This window comes from Myotis nattereri (genome assembly GCF_964212035.1).
Source record: "Myotis nattereri genome assembly, chromosome: 13".
In the NCBI taxonomy this organism is placed as follows: Eukaryota; Metazoa; Chordata; class Mammalia; order Chiroptera; family Vespertilionidae; genus Myotis; species Myotis nattereri.
In genome coordinates this window covers 17545887-17565291 of record NC_138088.1, presented here as the reverse complement: position 1 = coordinate 17565291, position 19405 = coordinate 17545887, and the positions used below count along the sequence as shown (strand labels likewise).

At 39.6% G+C, this 19405-nt stretch overlaps 1 protein-coding gene across 1 annotated transcript in view; it reads right to left on the bottom strand.

The window, feature by feature from the left end:
• The window catches only part of CFAP70 (cilia and flagella associated protein 70), a 100223-nt gene that overhangs the window by 17376 nt on the left and 63442 nt on the right, over positions 1 to 19405 (bottom strand). Inside the window, 9 exon segments of the mRNA XM_081105253.1 lie at positions 518 to 639; positions 1164 to 1319; positions 6150 to 6413; positions 6853 to 6968; positions 7089 to 7222; positions 11344 to 11469; positions 16595 to 16726; positions 18601 to 18791; positions 19110 to 19174. Coding sequence (XP_080961379.1) covers positions 518 to 639; positions 1164 to 1319; positions 6150 to 6413; positions 6853 to 6968; positions 7089 to 7222; positions 11344 to 11469; positions 16595 to 16726; positions 18601 to 18791; positions 19110 to 19174 — 1306 coding nt within the window.

The following is a 19405-nucleotide window of genomic DNA, read 5'->3' as shown; positions in this document are numbered from 1 at the left end:
AACATTGATGAGAGAAAGAAACATTCATGTGAGAGAGACACATTGATTATGGTTGCTTCCTGCACATGCCCCAACCAGGGCAGAGATTGAGCCCTTGATTGGAATAGAACCCTTGACCCTTCAGTCCGAGGGCCAACGCTCTAACCACTGAGCAACCGGCTAGGGCCAGTTCAATTTTACCAATAAAAATTTTAAATATTTTTATCCCCCATTTAGCACTGTGTATCTGTTCCAGTTGGTTCAGAACCTGAAAGGGAAAAAGGGTATGCTGAGGTGCCCGTGAACCCTCAACACTCACACAATGAATCCTCATAATAAAGTGAAATCAGTCTACATATGACTCAAGAGTCTGAGTTTGCTCTGCTGGGATTCTACAGGGAGCAGTCTTGCAGTGAGGTCTCAAAAGCATATTTGATTTTTGTGTCATACACATTTAAGCCTGCAAAGATCATTATGAATCGAATAGGTAGCTCATTAAAATCTTTCCATTAACTTTCTGTTTTCCAAATATTCTGACCTGTACAGCATTGACCTTCATCAAGAAGCGTATGGTCTCCATGAAGATGGTGGTAGGAGTTTGGGAAACACTATCAGGGGTAGGATGCAGAAAAACTGATGAACCCAGACATTTTGATGCGTCTGAAGATACATTAAAAGAATAGATGATTAGATATAAAGGAAAAACGTACGAAGCTCAGGCATACTAATGTAGCAGGGAGAGTATTGTAATCTAATATATGAGAGAGGTTATAATCTGGCAAGCAATAGGTTGCTCCATATCGATGGTCTCCAAAGAGGAGATCTCAAAGATTCTTAAGGTTAGTCTACACTGTTTTCAAATGAAGTCACAACCAAATAAAAGGATTTTTAAAGTATTCAGATCTTCCTGAATGTGAAACAAAATCTATAAATATTCTAAAAATAAAGAATCATTGTTAGAAAATCACAGGTCTGTAGTTGGCTACTTTTCTGAGCTAAATATAAATCCTTGTTTATTGAAAGTGTTGAATTTCAGAGCCCTAGCCTCATATGAAGGCACTTAGGCAAAATGATAGATAAATAATCAACTTCAAACAAGTTAAAAAGTGCCATTTTGGTAATCATAGGGATTTTCATTCTTGTCTATATCCCTCTTTCGATTGGAAATCTTTATCCCTAATTACCTCTTTTTAGTGTCTCCTTGGGAAATAAGTTGGATGGATTTGGGTTGACTGCTGGATCCTGAGATGGTACAGGAAAAATTCGTTCTTGTGAATGTGACTGCAGTTTGGAGGATTCTTCAAGAAATCCATCTAGAACAGACAACGGAGCTCCTGATCCTAAATAGATTAAATTTTAATGGAAAAAAACAACAACACACAATGTCTTGCTACACTGAATGTTAAAAGATTATTACAGAAAATAAAATACAATTAATTTTCAAATCATAAAAAACATTCCTGAAATATTGCATCGACAGACTTGTTTTCCAGACTTGCTATATTTCTGAATAATTTAAAGAGTACAAGCTAAACTGATAGCACATCTTCTGTCACTATAACTCCTAGTTCAATCCTGCTGGTGGCCCATGTCATAATAATGTCAAACAGATACCTCTTATAAAAGTTACTTATTAGCCCTAACCGGTTTGGCTCAGTGGATAGAGTGTCGGCCTGCGGACTCAAGGGTCCCAGGTTTGATTCCCGGTCAAGGGCATGTACCTTGGTTGCAGGCACATCCCCAGTGGGGGGCATGCAGGAGGCAGCTGATCCATGTTTCTCTCTCATCGATGTTTCTGACTCTCTATCCCTCTCCCATCCTCTCTGTAAGAAAATCAATAAAATATATATAAAAAAAAAACACACAACTTTTTTTTTTTTTAAAGTTACTTATTAAATCCAGATTCTCAAAAATCCAGATGAGCCAGGCCAGTGTGTCTCCGTGATTGAGGGTCACTGGTTCAATTCCAAGTCAGGGCACACACCTGGGTTATGAGCTCAATCCCCAGTGCGGGTAGTGCAGGAGGCAGCCCATCAGTAATGTTTAGCTGTCATTGATGTTTCTATCTCTCTATCCCTCTCCTTCCTCTCTCTCTAAAAATAAATTAAAGTACATATATTTTAAAATCCAGATGAAAAGATTAATATATTTTTAGATATTAAAATCCCTGAAGGGCAGGAATTCTAATAAACTTATCTCAGTGTTTAATAAAAAAATAACAATTATAATAATGTAGCTGTATTTGATCATGACTATATGCCAGGTATTACACTAAAGTCTTTAATATATAATCTCACTTATTTTTCACAACATTATGAGATATTTTATTTACTATGCTCCTTTAAACCAAGTGAATCACAGAGAAGTTAGTTTCCAAAGCTCTTAAACATGCCTGGCTGCCTCTCAAACAAACACTGTTTGAAGAATACTAGTAAAAAAAAAAAAAAGCAGCCAGACCAGTGTGGCTAAGTGGTTGAACGTCAACCCAGGAACCATTAGGTCACTGGTTCGATTCCCAGTCAGGGCACATGCCTGGGTTTTAGGCTCGATCCCCAGTGGGGGCATGCAGGAGGCAGCTGATTGATGAAGTTTCTCATCGATGTTTCTATCTCTCTATCCCTCTCCCTTACTCTCTCTCTAAAATAATAAATAAAAACATATTTTAAAAATAAAAAAATAAAAAGCAATGCCAGGCAGGAAATGAACAGTGCCGGCTGGCTCCAATTAGGAGAGGTCACTCATCTAGAGCAAAAGATATGGCTTTGGAAAATAGGTAGAAATTGAATAGCTAGAGAGGGAGAAACATTCAAGGCTGGGGCAAGCCACTGGCAAAAGCATGGAAGTAATGAGCTCATTTATTTTACTGGATATTGAGGAAATTAAGGAAAAGGCAGGTTGGGGCTACACTTCTGATATTTGACATTTGAATGTTAGGATGTTGTTCATATAGGCAAAAGCAGAGGGTTACAAAGAAGAGTATTGAGCAGAAAATTTAGCTAAACCTAATATTTTATGAAGATTACTCTAGCAGTGCAATGTAGCAAGGAGAAAAAAAATGTGGATGGAGACAAAGAGGGTGTTACAACAGTATGGACATTTGGTAGTAGAAAGATGCAAGGAGCATTTCGAAAGAGAACCAGCTGGTCTCAGGAGTTACGCTGATACAGAGATGTGGGAAGCTCCAGCAAGAAAGGAAGAGGACCAGGGATGAGATCATGAACTTGGGTGCCTAATATAGGGATGTAGAATCAACTTAGAAGATGCGGAGTTTACTCGTAGAATAATCCAGCTGCTGGTTTCTGGAGGGATGTCAGTGTTAAGGACAGACATGTGAGCGTTCTCAGTAGTGAAATAGAAACCATGAGGGCAGGTGGCCTCTTAGAAAGTCACATGGTGTTATTGGGAAGTGATTATATCCAATGAGTGTGACGAGAAAGAGACACTAACAAAGGAAACCCAAACTGTCAGAGATGGAGGAGGCAATCCGACAAGTATTTTAGAAAGGAGAGTGTTAAATACTGCAGACTGATCACTGAAGGGTAAGTGATGATCTTAATGAAAAAGACTGTTAGTATTCAGCTTTTCTGAGGTGTAATTTACATATTATAAAGTGTTCACTTTTAAGTATATATTTCAATGTGTTTTAACAAATACATATACTATGTAAGCACTATCACAATCAATGTATAAAAGATTATAATGTCCCCAAAAGCTCCCGTGTGCCCTTTTCAGATAGTCCCCAACTCCCAGCCCTAGGCCACCACTGATCTGCTTTCTATATATGCTTTTTCTAGAATTTAATTTAAATGAAACCATACAGCATGTACTCTTTTCTGCCTTATTCACTTAGCATAATGCTTTTGAGAGCCATCCATGTTGTGTCTATCAGTAATTTGTTTATTTTTATTGCTGAGTGGTTTTTGATTATGTGGTTATAAGTAACTTTACTGGCCACTCACTTATCTTTAGGCGACTGGGTTGTTTTCAGTTTTTGCCTACTATAAATAAATCTGCTATGAACATCTGTATATAAATCTTTGCAAGGACATGTTTCCATTTCTCTTGTGTCAATACCTAGGAGTGAAATTGCTGGCATATATATATATAACTTTATTTTTTTTAAATATATTTTATTCATTTTTTACAGAGAGGAAGGGAGAGGGATAGAGAGTTAGAAACATCAATGAGAGAGAAACATCGATCAGCTGCCTCTTGCACACCCCCTACTGGGGATGTGCCCACAACCAAGGTACATGCCCTTGACTGGAATCGAACCTGGGACCCTTCAGTCCACAGGCAGACACTCTATCCACTAAGCTAAACCAGTTAGGGCTAACTTTATTTTTTTAAAAATATGTTTTATTGATTTTACAGAGAGGAAAGGAGAGGGCGAGTTGGAGAGAGAAAAACATCAATCAGCTGCCTCCCATACACACCACAATAGGGGATTCTACCTGCAACCTGGGTATGTGCCCCAACTGGGAACGAACTGGCAATCCTTTGGTACACAGGATGACGCTCAACCAACTGAACCACTCCTGCCAGGGCTGTTTAACTTTGTCTTAAAATGCCTGGTTGGCTTCTTGGAAGAAGTGTCTGTTCAGGTCCTCTGCTCATTTTTAAATGGGGTTGTTTTGTTTTTCATGTTCAGTTGCCTAAGCTCTTTATATATTTTGGGTATTAAGGTCTCATCGGAGGTGCAGATATCACCTCCCATCTGGTTGACTGCCTTTTTGTTTCTCTCCTGGTTTCTTCTGCTGCACAGGTTTTTAGTTTGATATAGTCCCATTTATTTAATTTTACTTTTGCTTCCTTTGCCTTTGAGGACAAATAAAATCCTTCCTAAGACCAAGGTCCATAAGTTTAGTACCTATGTTTTCTTCTATGTAATTTATTATTTCAGGTCTTATATTTAGGTCTTTGGTCCATTTTGAGTTAGTTATTTTTGTATATGATAACAAGTAGCAATCTAGTTTCAGTCTTTTGCATACAGCTTTCCAGTTTTCCCAGCACCATTAATGGAAGAGCCTTTCTTTTCTCCATTATATGTTTTTAGCTCCTTTTTAAAAAATTAGTTGCCCAAGTACATGTGGGGGGTGGGGGGGTGGGAGGTAATCAACTAAAGATTTTGCATGCATATACACATAACTTCTGGATGCAGACAGGGGGGTGGTGAGGGCCTGGATGCGGGGGGCGGGGCTGGGATGGAGGAGGTCCATGGGGGGAAAAAAGGGACATATGTAATACTTTCAACAATAAAGATTAAAACCATAGAATAAAATAAAACAAGACTCATATACTGCCTAAAAGAGACTCACTTCAAATCTAAAGGCACACAGACTGAAAGTAAAGGGACGAAAAAAGATATTTCATGCAAACAAAAATGAAAACAAAAAAAGCTGAGGTAGCAGTATTTATATCAAACAAAATAGACTTTGCATTATAAGAGTCAAAGAAGGACCCATCAATTAAAAAAAAAAGAAAAGAAAGCCCTGGTCGGTTTGTTCAGTGGTTAGAGTGGATCATAGGTTTGATTCCCAGTCAATGACATGTACCTGGGTTACAGGTTCGATCTGGACAGGTCAGGGTACATGTGGGAGGAAACTGATTGATGTGTGTCTCTCACATCAATGTTTTCCCCTCTCTCTCTCTCTCTCTCCCTCTCTCTCTCCCTCTCCCTCCCTCCCTCCCTCCCTCCCTCCCTCCCTCCTTCCCTACCTCTTTCTCTCCTCTCCTCTTTCTCTAAAAATCAATGGGAAAATCCTCAGGTGAGGATTAAAAAAAAAAAAAAAAGAACAAAAAAAAAGGGAGTGTACAAATAAATAAATTTAAGAATCACAAGAGAGGGACCTACATGTTGGGAAGAGAGTGAGGTGGGGGAAATTTACTCTGCTAGAACGGTACTCCTTTTAGGGGTGCACAGGGACAGTAAATTATCTAAGATTTTTTAAAAAAACTGAATAGCAACAGTAAAAGCTTCAGACTTTCAATCACATGAATGGGGAAATATTTTGGAAGATTCTTCCCTGGTATCCCTGGAACAACTCAAAATTCCACTCATTTTTTTCATTTCACGAATAACCACTGAGTACCTACTGTGTGCCTGCTTCTGCTCCTAAGGCCAGTAATTTTTCCAGCAGCCACTGATCATCCCCATTCGCTGGTCCTACCTGCTGGCGGTTCCGCCTTGCTTGCTATTGTAGAAGAACCACTAGTGACTCCCCAAGGTCCTAAACTGGATTCTGCTTTTACGCCTTCTTCAACGTGCTCCACCGCACCAGTGCTCTTCTGCCCGGATACTTTGGTTTCAACGTCTACGGTACCAGCATTCTTCACTAATTGTGCCTGAAGCATTCGTGCCTGAAGCTGTTTGAAGGCCTCGTGAAATGCCATTTCCATTCGAATATCATTGTTTTGAATTTCATAGTATAAACCTGAAGAAAGAAAGATGCTGAAAATAAATGTGACTAATTTGCCACCATCAGCTACTAGGAATTGTAATATTTCACTTCATGTTTCCCACATTTTTACCAAAGTTTAAGTACTATATGAAGAGTGATTAAAGAGTGGGGCAGACAGCCCAAGCTGGTTTGACTCAGTGAATAGAGTGTTGGCCTGAGGACTGAAGGGTCCCGGGTTCGATTCCGGTCAACTGCACATGCCCGGGTTGCAGGTTCGATCCCCAGTAGGGGGCATGCAGGAGGCAGCTGATCAATGATTCTCTCTCATCATTGATGTTTCTATCTCTCTCTCCTTCTCCCTTCCTCTCTGAAATCAATAAAAAAAAAATTTTTTTTAAAAAAGAATGGGAAGACAAAGGGAGAATCTTATAATGGAATAAAAACATATTCAGACCACAGGAAAATATCATACCAAGTAAAGTCCAGGCTACAACACTGGTTGGCTCCAAGCAAGTAGCATCCTCAAAGAAAATTTCTGCCTGTTCATAGTTCTCCATCAGGACAGCCAGGACACCACACAGCAGCAAGCTGAGAAGAGACCACCAACATGATTAACAACATGGTCCCATGTCACCGTCCTGGAATCAAGACAACTTCACTTAGTAGCTTATCTGCTCCTCCTCATTCCCCATCTCCCCTCACCCATACCTGTGGATATGATTCTGGTTGAGGGAAAGGGCTTTCCGAAAACACTCCTGAGCTTTGATGTTGTCCTCAGTTAGGAGGCAGAAGGCACCATAGTCCAGCCAGTGTTCCAGGTTCTGGGGCTCACGAACCAACCTCTACCAATGAAATATCAGAAGGACCAACGTTATTGTGTCACTATGTCATATTTTTTTTTAATGCACATAACCCAGAAGCACTCTAAAAATACTATAAGCTCTATGAAAGCAGAAACTATGACTTTTTTTGTTTGTTTACCACTGAATTCTGAATGCCTAGCACAGTCAATGTTCTGGCTTATAGTAAAGTCAGTAAATATTTATTGAAATAATCTAAAAATTGATTACTTTCTAGTGTTAGTGTCTGGTCCCTATAAGCTCCTCCAATTACTTAGAAGCCTAAAGATCAATTTTTATGGTTTATTTTAAAAATTCACATATAACCATCTTTGTCATAGTCTTGAGATGGCAAATATAAGTTTATCTACAAATTTGTTTTTAAAAAGCACCTCAAAAAAATAAAAAATAAAAAAGCACCTCAATATATTGTAGTGAAAACTACAAAATATTGCTGAAAGAAGTTAAAGCAGACATAAATAAATGGAAACACATCCCATGTCCATAGATTGGAAGACTCATGTCAATACTTCCCAAATCAATTTACATATGCAATCTCTATCAAAATCCCAATTTTTCTTTTGCAGAAATAGAAAAACCTGACCTAAAATTCATTTGGAATGCCCAGGAATCTGAATAGCCAAAACAATCTTTAAAAAGAAAAACAGCCCTGCCCAGTTTGGCTCAGTGGATAGAGCATCGGCCTGTGGACTGAAGGGTCCCAGGTTCGATTCTGGTCAGGGGCATGTACCTTGGTTGCGGGCACATCCCCAGTGGGGGGTGTGCGGGAGGCAGCTGATCGATGTTTCTCTCTCATCGATGTTTCTAACTATCTCTCTCCCTTCCTCTCTGTAAAAAAATCAATTAAAAAAAAAAAAGACAGCCAGTTGCTGTGGGCTTCATCAAAGCAGTAGATTGGCAAAGTCACCGTCTGCCCAGAAGATTAAGAAGGCTAAATGAATAGTATTCCTAATACTTGCCACCCCAGTCTTAATCAGTGGTGGAAGAATGGTCTCAGAACTGTTTGTGTCAATTGGTTATTTAAGTTTAATAGTAAGAGACTGGTTAATGATTTCAATGCATCATAAAACCTTCAGAAGGAAAGGAAAATGTTTCAGGGACCATTTGGTGTGTGTGTGTGTGTGTGTGTGGCAGTTTTTAAGTTATTCGGGGTTTGGGGGTTTTTTGGGGTTTTTTGTTTGTTTTTTTAGAGGAAGAAGAAGGGAGAGGGATAGATAGAAACATCAAGAGAAACATCCATCAGTTGCCTCGTGCATGCCCCTTATTGAAGATCAAGCCCATAACCCGGGCATATGCCTTCACTGGGAATCAAACCAGTGACCTCTTGGTCCATGGATCAACACTCAACCACTGAGTCACACCAGCCTGGCAAGTTATTAGTTTTTTTAAAATATATTTTTATTTATTTCAGAGAGAAAGGGAGAGGGAAACAGAGAGAAACATCAATGATGAGAGAGAATCATTGATTGGCTGCCTCTTGAACACCTCCCACTGGGGATTGAGCCAGCAATCCAGGCATGTGCCCTTGACTGGAATCAAACCTAAGACCCTTTAGTCCACAGGCCGACGCTCTATCCACTGAGCCAAACCAGATAGGGCTGGTTTTCAAAATCAGTACTTTTCAATAGAAACAACTTGACCAAAAATCTGTCACAGAATTTTGAGACCCATTAAAACAAAGTTTAATGAGGAAAAGAACTTACAAAGCTATAGTAACCAGTCTGGTACTGGTATAAAGACACACATTTAGACCAATGGAATAGAATAGAGAGCCCAGAAATAAACCATTGCATATATGGTCAAACTATTGTTGATAAAGGTGCCAAGACCATTCAATAGGGAAAAGGGCAGTCTTCAACAAGTGGTGCTAGAAAGTGGATATCTACATACCAAGGAATGAAGTTGCACCTAACCTTACCTAATACTACATACACAATAAGTATCTCAAAATGGATCAAAGACCTAAACATAAGACCTAAAACTATAAATCTTTGAGAAGAAAACTTAGGACAATAGCTTCATGACATTGGACTTAGCAATGATTTCTTGGATATGATACCAAAGGCACAGGCCATTAAAGAAAAAATAGACAAATTGGACTCTACTAAAAAAAAAAACTTTTGTACATCAACAGAAACTACCTTTTGATGTACTCTTTTACATCAAAGAGTAAAAGAGTGGTTTGGGGAGAATGGGAAAAATATTTGCAAATTATATATTTGGTAAGGGGTTAATATTCAGAATACTGTATATAAAGAATTCCTAAAACTCAACAAGAAAATAGTAAACAACATGACTCAAAAATGGGCAATATTTTTGAATAAATATTTTGAATAAATATGTTCCCAAAGATCTACAAATGGCCATAAAACATAGGAAGAGATCCTCCACATCACTAATCATCAAGGAATCAAACCACAATGAAATATCAGCTCTCACCGATTAGGACAGCCACTATCAACAAAACACAAATAACAATTGTTGAGGAGGAGGTGGAAAAATTAGAAGTCTTGCTGGAATGTAAAATGGTACAGCCACTTTGGAAAACAACAAGGTAGTTCCTCATAAAATTAAAAATAAAATGATACAGCAATCCCACTTCTGTGTATATACCCACGAGAACTGAAATCAGAGTTTCAAAGAGACATTTGTACATCCATGTTCAAAGTAGTGTTATTCATAATAGCTAAAAGATACAAGCAACCCAAATGTCCACTGACAGATGGATAAGCAAAATGTAGTATATACATACAATGGAATATTACTTAGCCCTAAAAAGGAAGGAAATTCTGACATATGCTTCAACATAGATGAATCCTTGAGGGCATATACTGAGTAAAATAAGCCACTCACAATGGGACATAACAATTTATTCAGATAGACTGATGTTTTAAACTTGTTGTAGTCTAAATTTTCCTATCAATTAATTTAAAAAATATTTCCTCTTGAAAAAAATCATAAATGTGAAAAGATGTTCAAAGTCACTAGAATTTAATTTGCATTCCCTAATGGCATTGAACATCTTTTTTTTTTTTTTTAAATATATTTTATTGATTTTTTACAGAGAGAAAGGGAGAGGGAGAGAGAGAAACATCGATGAGAGAGAAACATCGACCAGCCGCCTCCTGCACACCCCCTACTAGGGATGTGCCCGCAACCGAGATACGTGCCCTTGACCGGAATCGAACCTGGGACCTTTCAGTCCGCAGGCCGACGCTCTATCCACTGAGCCAAACCGGTTTGGCGGCATTGAACATCTTTTCATGTTTTTATTTAGCATCCTTAATTCCTCCTTAGCAAAGTGTCTGTTCAATTTCTTTGCCCATTTTTATTTGGTTGTTTTTCTATTATTGAGTTTGAGGTTCTTAATATTCTGGAAACAAATCCTTTGTCAGATATACGTTTTGTAGATATTTTTTTAGTCTGTACCTTTTATATTCTTTTTCTTAACAGTGTTTCTCACAGAGCATATGTTTTTAATTTTGATGAAGTTCCATTTATCAATTTTTAAAAAAAATCATGCTTTGTCTCATGTCTAAGAATTCCTTACCTAACTTTAGGTCATGAAGATTTTCTCCTAAAAGTTTCTTAGTTTTATATTTTACATTCAGATTGACAATCTACTTTCAGTTGATTTTTAAAAAATATGTTTTTATTGAATTCAGAGAGAGGAAGGGAGAGGGAGAAAGGGAGAAACATCAATTGATTGCCTTCTGTATGCCCCCTACTGGGGACTGGGAATTTAACCAGCGACCTCCTGGTGCATGAGCCACACCAGCCGGGCCTGAATTGATTTTTATACAGCGTTTGAGGTTTCAGTCAAATGTTTTTGTTTGTTTGTTTATTTTTTGTATATGATTACCAACTATTCTAACACCATTTTGTGAAAAGACTATACTTTGTCCATTGAACTTCTTTTACACTTTTGTCAAAAATATAATAACCTTATGTGTGTGGACCTATTTTTGGACTCTGTTTTATTGATCTATGTGTCTATCCTTTCACTAATCAAGTTGGATTTTAAATAATAAAATACTACTATTTATTATACCCATATTGTACAAATTACAGTAACAACAACCACTGGGAAGATGTTTAATTACCTCTTCATAATACACTGCTGCCATTTCGAAGTTCTCATTGACTTCTGCTTCAAATGCAAAGAGTCGAAGCTGTTCACTACTCTTATGAATGGTTGGGACAGCACCTTGGATATCATCTGGCATGGTCTTGTCAACATCAAAATGTTAAGCAGACAAAATAAAACAATTAAAAGTAGAGAACTTTTAGAAGTATAAACCAGATGTGGGACTCCAGTCATGAGGTCTAAAATTATATTGACGTTTCTTAAGTCTAGCCAATACAATAAGAGGGTGAGAGTGAACCAAGAGAGAACTATCAGTGGTGAAAGAGAAGCTCTTGTATTTAAATACCAACAGATTGAGCTCATGGAAATGAGTAAAAATTACTGCTCTCCTCAGTCCTCAGGGCAGTCAGTATCCCTAAGCAAGTTGCCTCTGGCCTCAAACAGATTTCTTTATTTTCTCTGGTGTATGGAACATTATTATCATATTTAGGTCCCATACATGAAAAAGGTTCACACATACTAACTAGAGTCATCAAATATCAAGAAAACAGGAGACGAAGGTTAAAGCTTTGGAAGCTTCTAGTGGGATATATAGACAGATAGACTCTACAAAGGATACATTATAGAAATAGCCAGAAAGGTAGGAGGACACCCAGAAAAATAATATATTCTATACACCCAGATAGAAAAGCAAGTCTGGTGTATTAAGTAATATCCTGGATCAGAAACTTTGGCCAAGGAAGACACCCCCAAATTCTTTAATTAGAAGTAAAAATAATATCAGTGACTTTAACAAGTAAAGCTGCTTAGGGATGTGAAGAGTAAAGTAAATTTGAGATGGGCCAAAGAGAGCTGCTGATAATTGACTTATGCCTCTGTTCTTTGTTCTTTTAATTATGATGATCTTGACCTCAAAATCCCTTCAGCAAACACACTTCCATACCCAAACCCAAAATACTCTGCCTCTACTATCCCATTCCCAGAACCCACATTTCAAGTCTTCTACCCTTTGGTCACTTAATCCCCTTAAAACTGCTCTCTGACTTCATTTCCTTCACTTCCAATATGCCCTCATTTCCCAAGTAGATAAGCCTAGACCCCATGAGCATCCACACATACTACTCTATCACCAGCATACTCAAGTCCCAGGCATCCTTCTCCTTCTCCTGTACTGGTCCTGAAAACTCCCAAATTAGAGTACTCCTATAACCTGACCCCATTTTTAGATAGGGGCTGCTATCTGGTCCTGAGGAAAACTACCTACACATAGAGATATCTGAGCTGCCACAGACTCTTCTAGCAATAAGTCGTGGCTGAATATATTATTGATTTCAGAGAGGAAGGGGGGGGGGAGAGAGAGAGAGAGAGAGAGAGAGAGAGAGAGAGAGAGAGAGATCAATGATGAGAGAGAATCATTGATAAGCTGCCTCCTACACACCCCTTATCGGGGATCAAGCCCAAAACCCAGGCATGTGCCCCTGACAGGAATTGAACCTGGGACCCTTCAGTCCACAGGCTGATGCTCTATCCACTGAGCCAAAACCGGCTAGGGCAAAATCCCTCAGCTTTTGAACCCCACACCTAAATTGTTTATTTCTGCATCCATCATATCTCTTCATTTCAGTCTCAAGAGAAAGAGGCATAGTATCCTTCCATGTTATAAGGCTAATCCTTCCACGTTTAAACTCTTAATCCTTTCCCACTTACATACCATCGATTATCTCCTTTCCCTCTGTTTTCACATTCTCCCAACCTGCTGACACCTTTTCCCAAATCTGTGAACACGCTAAATAAAGGCTTTTCCACCATAAAAAAAAATCTCTTTAATTTCTAGCTACTACTTTCCTACTTCTTCCCTTCATCTTTGAATTTTTTGAGTTTATATTTACCCGTTTCCTAAGCACTCATTTACTCCTCAATGTGTTATAATTGAAATCCATTCCATTAGCCCAAAGAAATCGCTATGTAAAGGTTAACAATAACCTCCTTACTGTCAAATCCAATGAAAAAATTTCCAATTGTTTATCCCCCCAGTCTTATTGAGATATAATTGTCATATATCACTGTATAAGTTTAAGATGCACAGCATGATGGCTTGCCTTACATATATTGTGAAGTGATTACTGCAATAAGTTTAGTTCAAATACATCACCTCATATCCTATATAATAAAGAGCTAATATGCTAATTAGACCGGATGGCAGAACGACCTTCTGGATGACTTTCTGAATGACCAGTGGGCAGGGCTGTGGGGCCTTGAGGCAGCCGGGGCTGTGAGGGCCAAGCCCCTTGCATGAATTTCATGTATCAGGCCTCTAGTAGATACAATAAAAAGAAAGGGCAAAAAAGAAAAAAGTACTTTTTTCCTTGTGATGAGGATTCTTAACATAAACGTTCATATATATTATATAGCAGAGTTAACTATGTTCATCATACTGTATATTGTATCCCTAGTATTTATTTATCTTATAACTGGAAGTTTGTACCTTTTAACCAACTCCTCCTCTTCCCACCACAGAATTTTGTTTTTCTTGAATTCCTAAGGATATTTGATAATGTTGACCTCTTTTTCTTCTTAAAAATTTCTTCTCTGAGCTTCTGGCTGTCTTGCCATTTTTACAATTCACCTGCCTCTTTCCTTAATTTTTTTTACTCACCATCCTCTAAATGTTGGTTTTCCTAGGGCTCCACCAGCAGCTCGTTCCTCTCTCTACTTATGTTTTTCTAGGCAGCTTCATCTATGACCATAGTTTAACTAGCATCTATACACTCATGGCTCCCAAATTTGCTTTTGCTCTCTCGTGAACAAAACCCCACTAAAACCAATGTTCAAAATTTAATTCAACATCAATTGCCTCCCACCAGATTTACTCAGGTTGTATTTCTTGTCCTGGTCAATGGTACTACCAGCTACCCAATCACTAAGCCTTAAAGTTAAGAAGTTTTTATTTCTTTTCCTCTATACAATGTAAGAATCAGTTAACATCACCAGTTTCACCACCTCTAACCCATCCTACATACTTCTATTAGAGTGTTTTATACAAAGCCCACTCCACACTACACTCCCACACCAGGAACTGGCTTCATCTCCTGTTTCTTTGTCCCTTACCACTTCAACTTCCACTCCTGAACTGTATGCAGTTTCTATCCTATATAATAAAAGGGTAATATGCAAATCAAAAGAACAGCAGAGCGACCAGTCGCTATGACACGCATTGACCACCAGGGGGCAGACACTCAACACAGGAGCTGCCCCCTGGTGGTCAATGCGCTCCCATAGGGGGAGCACCACTCAGCCACAAGCTGGGCTGACGCCTGGTGTGCACAGTGGCCTGCCTCTGCAGCAGTGCTAAGGATGTCCAACTGTGGCTTAGGCCCTGAGGAGCAGGCCTAAGCCATCAGTCAGACATCCCCGAGGGCTCCCAGACTGCAAAAGGGCACAGGCCGGACTGAGGTACCCTCCCTCCCCACCGAGTGCACAAATGTCATGCACCGGGCCTCTAGTCATCATAATAAAAGGCTAATATGCAAATGGTCATCACGCTGTGACGCCGTAAGGCCGTAGTGCCATGATGCCTTAAGGACCAATCAGCAGGGACCTGAGGTTGCGCCCTCCACCGCCCCAGTGGCGGGGCCTGGGGACATGAGGCTGTGCCCCCCCGAAGCCAAACCCCCGAGGCAATGCCCCCCTGCCCCAGCCCAGGGACGTGAAGTTGAGTCTCCCACCCTCCGGGGCTTGATGGGGGTGGGGCTGGCCGTGTCTTGGTGTTGCCCAATGGGGGTGGGGCCGGCCAGACACTTCTATTATAGAGAAAGGGCAAATAGCAATATTAAAATATTTCCTCTAATTAATTTCCTTTTAATGTACACGAATTTCATGCACCGGGCCACTAGTATATATCATATTCTTCCAAGTTTCCAAGCCTTTTTGATGTTCCCTATGACTCCAATGCTCTGAAACGTCCCCATGGATAACTTCCTTTTAGCCATCAAAGCCCAATTCAAAATGCAGCTCCTCTGTAAAACCTTCCCTGAAAGGTCTCAGAGTAAAGTTTACTACTTTTTCTTTAGGCATCCCCTAACCTGCTCTCCCACGGACACCTTTCTGTCACAGCACTTACCTCACTCTACCACAGTTATTTGTATTTTATGCCTATCTCTACTAGATAGGGGCTCCTTGGAGTCATAAGGCAACAGTAATTGCCATGTCATGCTCAACTGCTTTCCAACTCAAATCATCCAAATCATCTGTGCCCAAGGCAGAATTGTACTCTTAGTCCTAGAATACTAGAGACTCCTCGCCTACCTCTTCAGGGAGGCTAAAGAAAGTGAGAGAGGCCTGGCCGGCATGGCTCAGTGGTTAGAGCACTGGCGCCCAGTCCAAAGGGCCCCGGGTTCAATTCCCTGTAAAGGGCACATACCTGGATTGCAGATTTCCTGCCCCAGTTCAGGACATATGTGGAAGCAACCAATTGATGTGGCTCTCTCATATCGATGTTTCTCTCTCTCCCTCCCTCTTTCCCCCAACCTCCTTCCCTTCCACTCAGTCTAAAATTAATGGAAAACATATCGTCAGGTGAGGATTAACAACAACAAAAAAAGAAAGTGAGAAAAGTGATGGTGGCAGTGAAGAAAGAAACAGTGAAGGAAAGAGCAAGGAGAATAGGGGGTTTGAGGAAGCATAGCTGGTTAGAGACAGACTACCAGGGGGCGGAAAAAGACTGATTTTGTTTTCAAATAAACCACAACTGCAAGAATTAAAAAATGAGCAAATGAAGGCAAGATGCAAGCTGTGCAAATAATAGATATAAACAGACAAGTGGGAGGAAAGCAGACCAGCACCCTCAAATAGAAAAGGCATATTTGAGGTATTATTGTCATTCAGGTATAATGTCTGAAAACTCATAGTTTTTTATTTTGATGATCAGTCTTAAAGACAAAAAAGTGAGAATTGCACATATTCACAGAATAAACAATGCTCATTTCATCATTTAAATAGCCTATTTTACCTCTTTTTATCTATCACATTTATGACAGTTATGAAATTAATTTTCTAGGAAGCTGAAAGAGCATACAGATGGTTCTCCCCCACATAATTTAGGCATTTTCATATTCGTCTTTCTGTTTTAGTCCCTAGCAGAGAGCAGGTACCTCACTAAACATCTGTAGACTTCAGGAAGAGAAGAAGCAAGGAAGAAAGGAATCATTCAGGGGAAACCATGATGCCCTACTAAGAAAAGGAAGAGCTCTTCGTTCTTGAATACCTACCTGGTTTAAGGCCACATGCATTTGATCCACCAAGAACACATAGAGCTCACTAATGAATGTCTGCAGTTCCTCTTGGTTTTCAAATGGTATTGTTTTCAAGTACTTCTCTCTCACAATCTTTACCACAGCATGCTGCAAGAGACACACATCACTGGGCTAATAGCACAGGCAGCACAGGCCTTCCTGAGTTTCTCGTCTAAGGTTCATCAGAATTTCAGACGGTAATTGATTTCTCCCTGGTGACTGCTAAACTGCTGGCTCACAGATTTCTCCCTAATCAACATACTCTATATGACTTCTTTTCTTGGTGTTATCATCATCTCTAATGTGGTCAATTCAGGACTCATACTGTGTGAAGAGAGTCATAAAGCTGAAGAAAACCTTAGCATTATGTTTATGCATTATGTCTCTTATGATGGCCACATGATTTAAGGGGAAAAGGCCTGATTTGAGAATCTGGAGAATGGAATTCTGGTTCTAATTCTGCCACTGTACAATCTCATAAGTTATTTTATACTTGGCATCTCAGTTTCCTCATGTGTTAAATAGATATGTACTTTTGGTACTACTATCTTATTTCAGAAGTTAGTTGAGAAGCCAGAAGAAATAACAGGTGGTAATGCTTAAGATGCATTACATATTGCATCTTATAACAAATAACATATTGCTATAGCCAGGACAACTGCTGCTTCTCTCCCCCTGCTCCCACTCCCCAAGCTAACATCATTGCCAGGATTTATACCATAAGGTTTTTTTAAAACTATTTTTATTGATTTCAGAGCAGAAGGGGGGAGAAAAGGGAGGGAGGGAAGGAGGGAGGGAGGGAGGGAGGGAGGGAGGGAGGGAGGGAGGGAGGGAGGGAGAGAGAGAGAGAGAGAGAGAGAGAGAGAGAGAGAGAGAGAGAGAGAAATGATGAGAGAGAATCATCAGTCGGTTGCCTCCTGCATGCCCCACAATGGGGATCGAGCCCGCAACCTGGACACATGCCCTGACTGGGAACTGAACCATGACCTCCTGGTTCATAGATTGACACTCAACCACTGAGCCATGCCAGTCAGGCCCATAAAGTTTTTTTTAACATAAAGCATTTTCCATGCATTATGTTATTTGATGCTCATAATAACCCCATGTAATAATGTTAATATTATCTCTCATTGCTAGGCAAAGAAATTGAGGCTCAGAGAAGTAAAGTCACTAACTAAGGCCATCCAGCTAGTAACAGAACCAGAATCAAACTGAGATGTGACCCTGCCACCTACTGAGAATGGCCTCTTGCCCCCACAAGCATCTGCTATTTTTTACTTTATTACTTCGATGTGATTTCTTTGTGTTTGTTTATACAGTACAGGGCGCATAATAAATGCACACAGAGAGGCAGTGCAGCACTGCAGTTAAGAACATGATTTCTGGAACCAGGCTGCCAGATGTGAGGCCCATCTTTGACCTTTACTAGCTCTGTGATCTTGGGCAAATTACTTAGCCAACTAATATTGCATTTCTTCATCTGTAAAATGGGGAGCACCTCATAGGGTTGTTGTGAGGGTTAAATTCGTAAGCATTTTAAAATTTGGTATACAGCAAACACTCAATAAATGTTAGCCATTATTATTCAGGAAATTATTATTAAGTAAATATTTCTCAAATTTTAGTAATTCTATGGACTAGGGAAAGGTTTATAATAGGAGACAGAGATCATTAGTCATGGAATCAGTCCCAGGTATAGAGTTTCTGCCTGCTAAAGCAACATGAAATCTGACTCAAAATCTGGCCTAGCCTCAAGAGAAGAATCAGTTTATTAAGAGCTCACACTCGGAAAGCATACGGAACTGTTCTATGGCTCCGTAGGAGTGGAGCTTCTCCCAACATTCTATCATGGAGAACATAGCTCTCTGCACCAGTAGCAAGACAGGTGGGAACATAGCCAAACATAACCATAGGAAAAATGACAACAAGGTAAGTAGATGCTTCATAAAACCCATAGAATAATTAAATAAATGAATATTTACCTTGAGTTGTTCTTTGAAAGCAAAGTATTTTCCAGAACAATTAAGTTCATAGTTGAGCTGGCATTTCTGCTCCTCCAGGGTTTCACTATCTATATCACCCTCCAGTTTGGCCACCTGTTTGCCAAACATGCCGTGATACTCATCCAGAATGGCTCTAGAAATGTTCTTGATCTGCATGTGGTAGTCACTTACTGCCTAGGAAAATATATAATGCCTGGTAAAGAGACCTCAAAGAGGTCAAGATGTGGAATGGAATTCTGAACTGAATTGTGTTTTATATTCAATATACTTTAGGTATAAATTGCTCTCTTCTTCTCAGAGACCACCAGCCAAAGATCAAACACTGAATACTATTCCTTGTAAGCCACTGGTCACAAATAGATACAGGAAGATATAGATGAGAAGCTACAATTTCTCACCCCTTCTGAAAAACCCCTTCTGAAAAAGCCTTATTTTCAAATGATGCACTCAATACCTTATTACTTATAGTTTCACCTTGACTTTGACACTTGCCTTCTGAGCTCCTCCTGTCCTGCGGGTAAGAGGTGGCCTTGGAGGAATCATTTCCTTGACCCTGTATCAGGAAACAACAACTTTATTATCTGCAGATTTATGTTCTTTTATTTCCCACCACCAAAGAGTCTCAGTGGGGGAGATCTAAGGTTTGTTCCCCCATCATACTTGAGCACTGTGCTATTCTCTCACATAAAAGCCAAGACATGAACCCCAGAACATTATATAGCTATGGACTAGATAGGAAAGAAGCAGAGAAGCAGCTACTCAGAGAGTAGCTAAGTTGCAATTT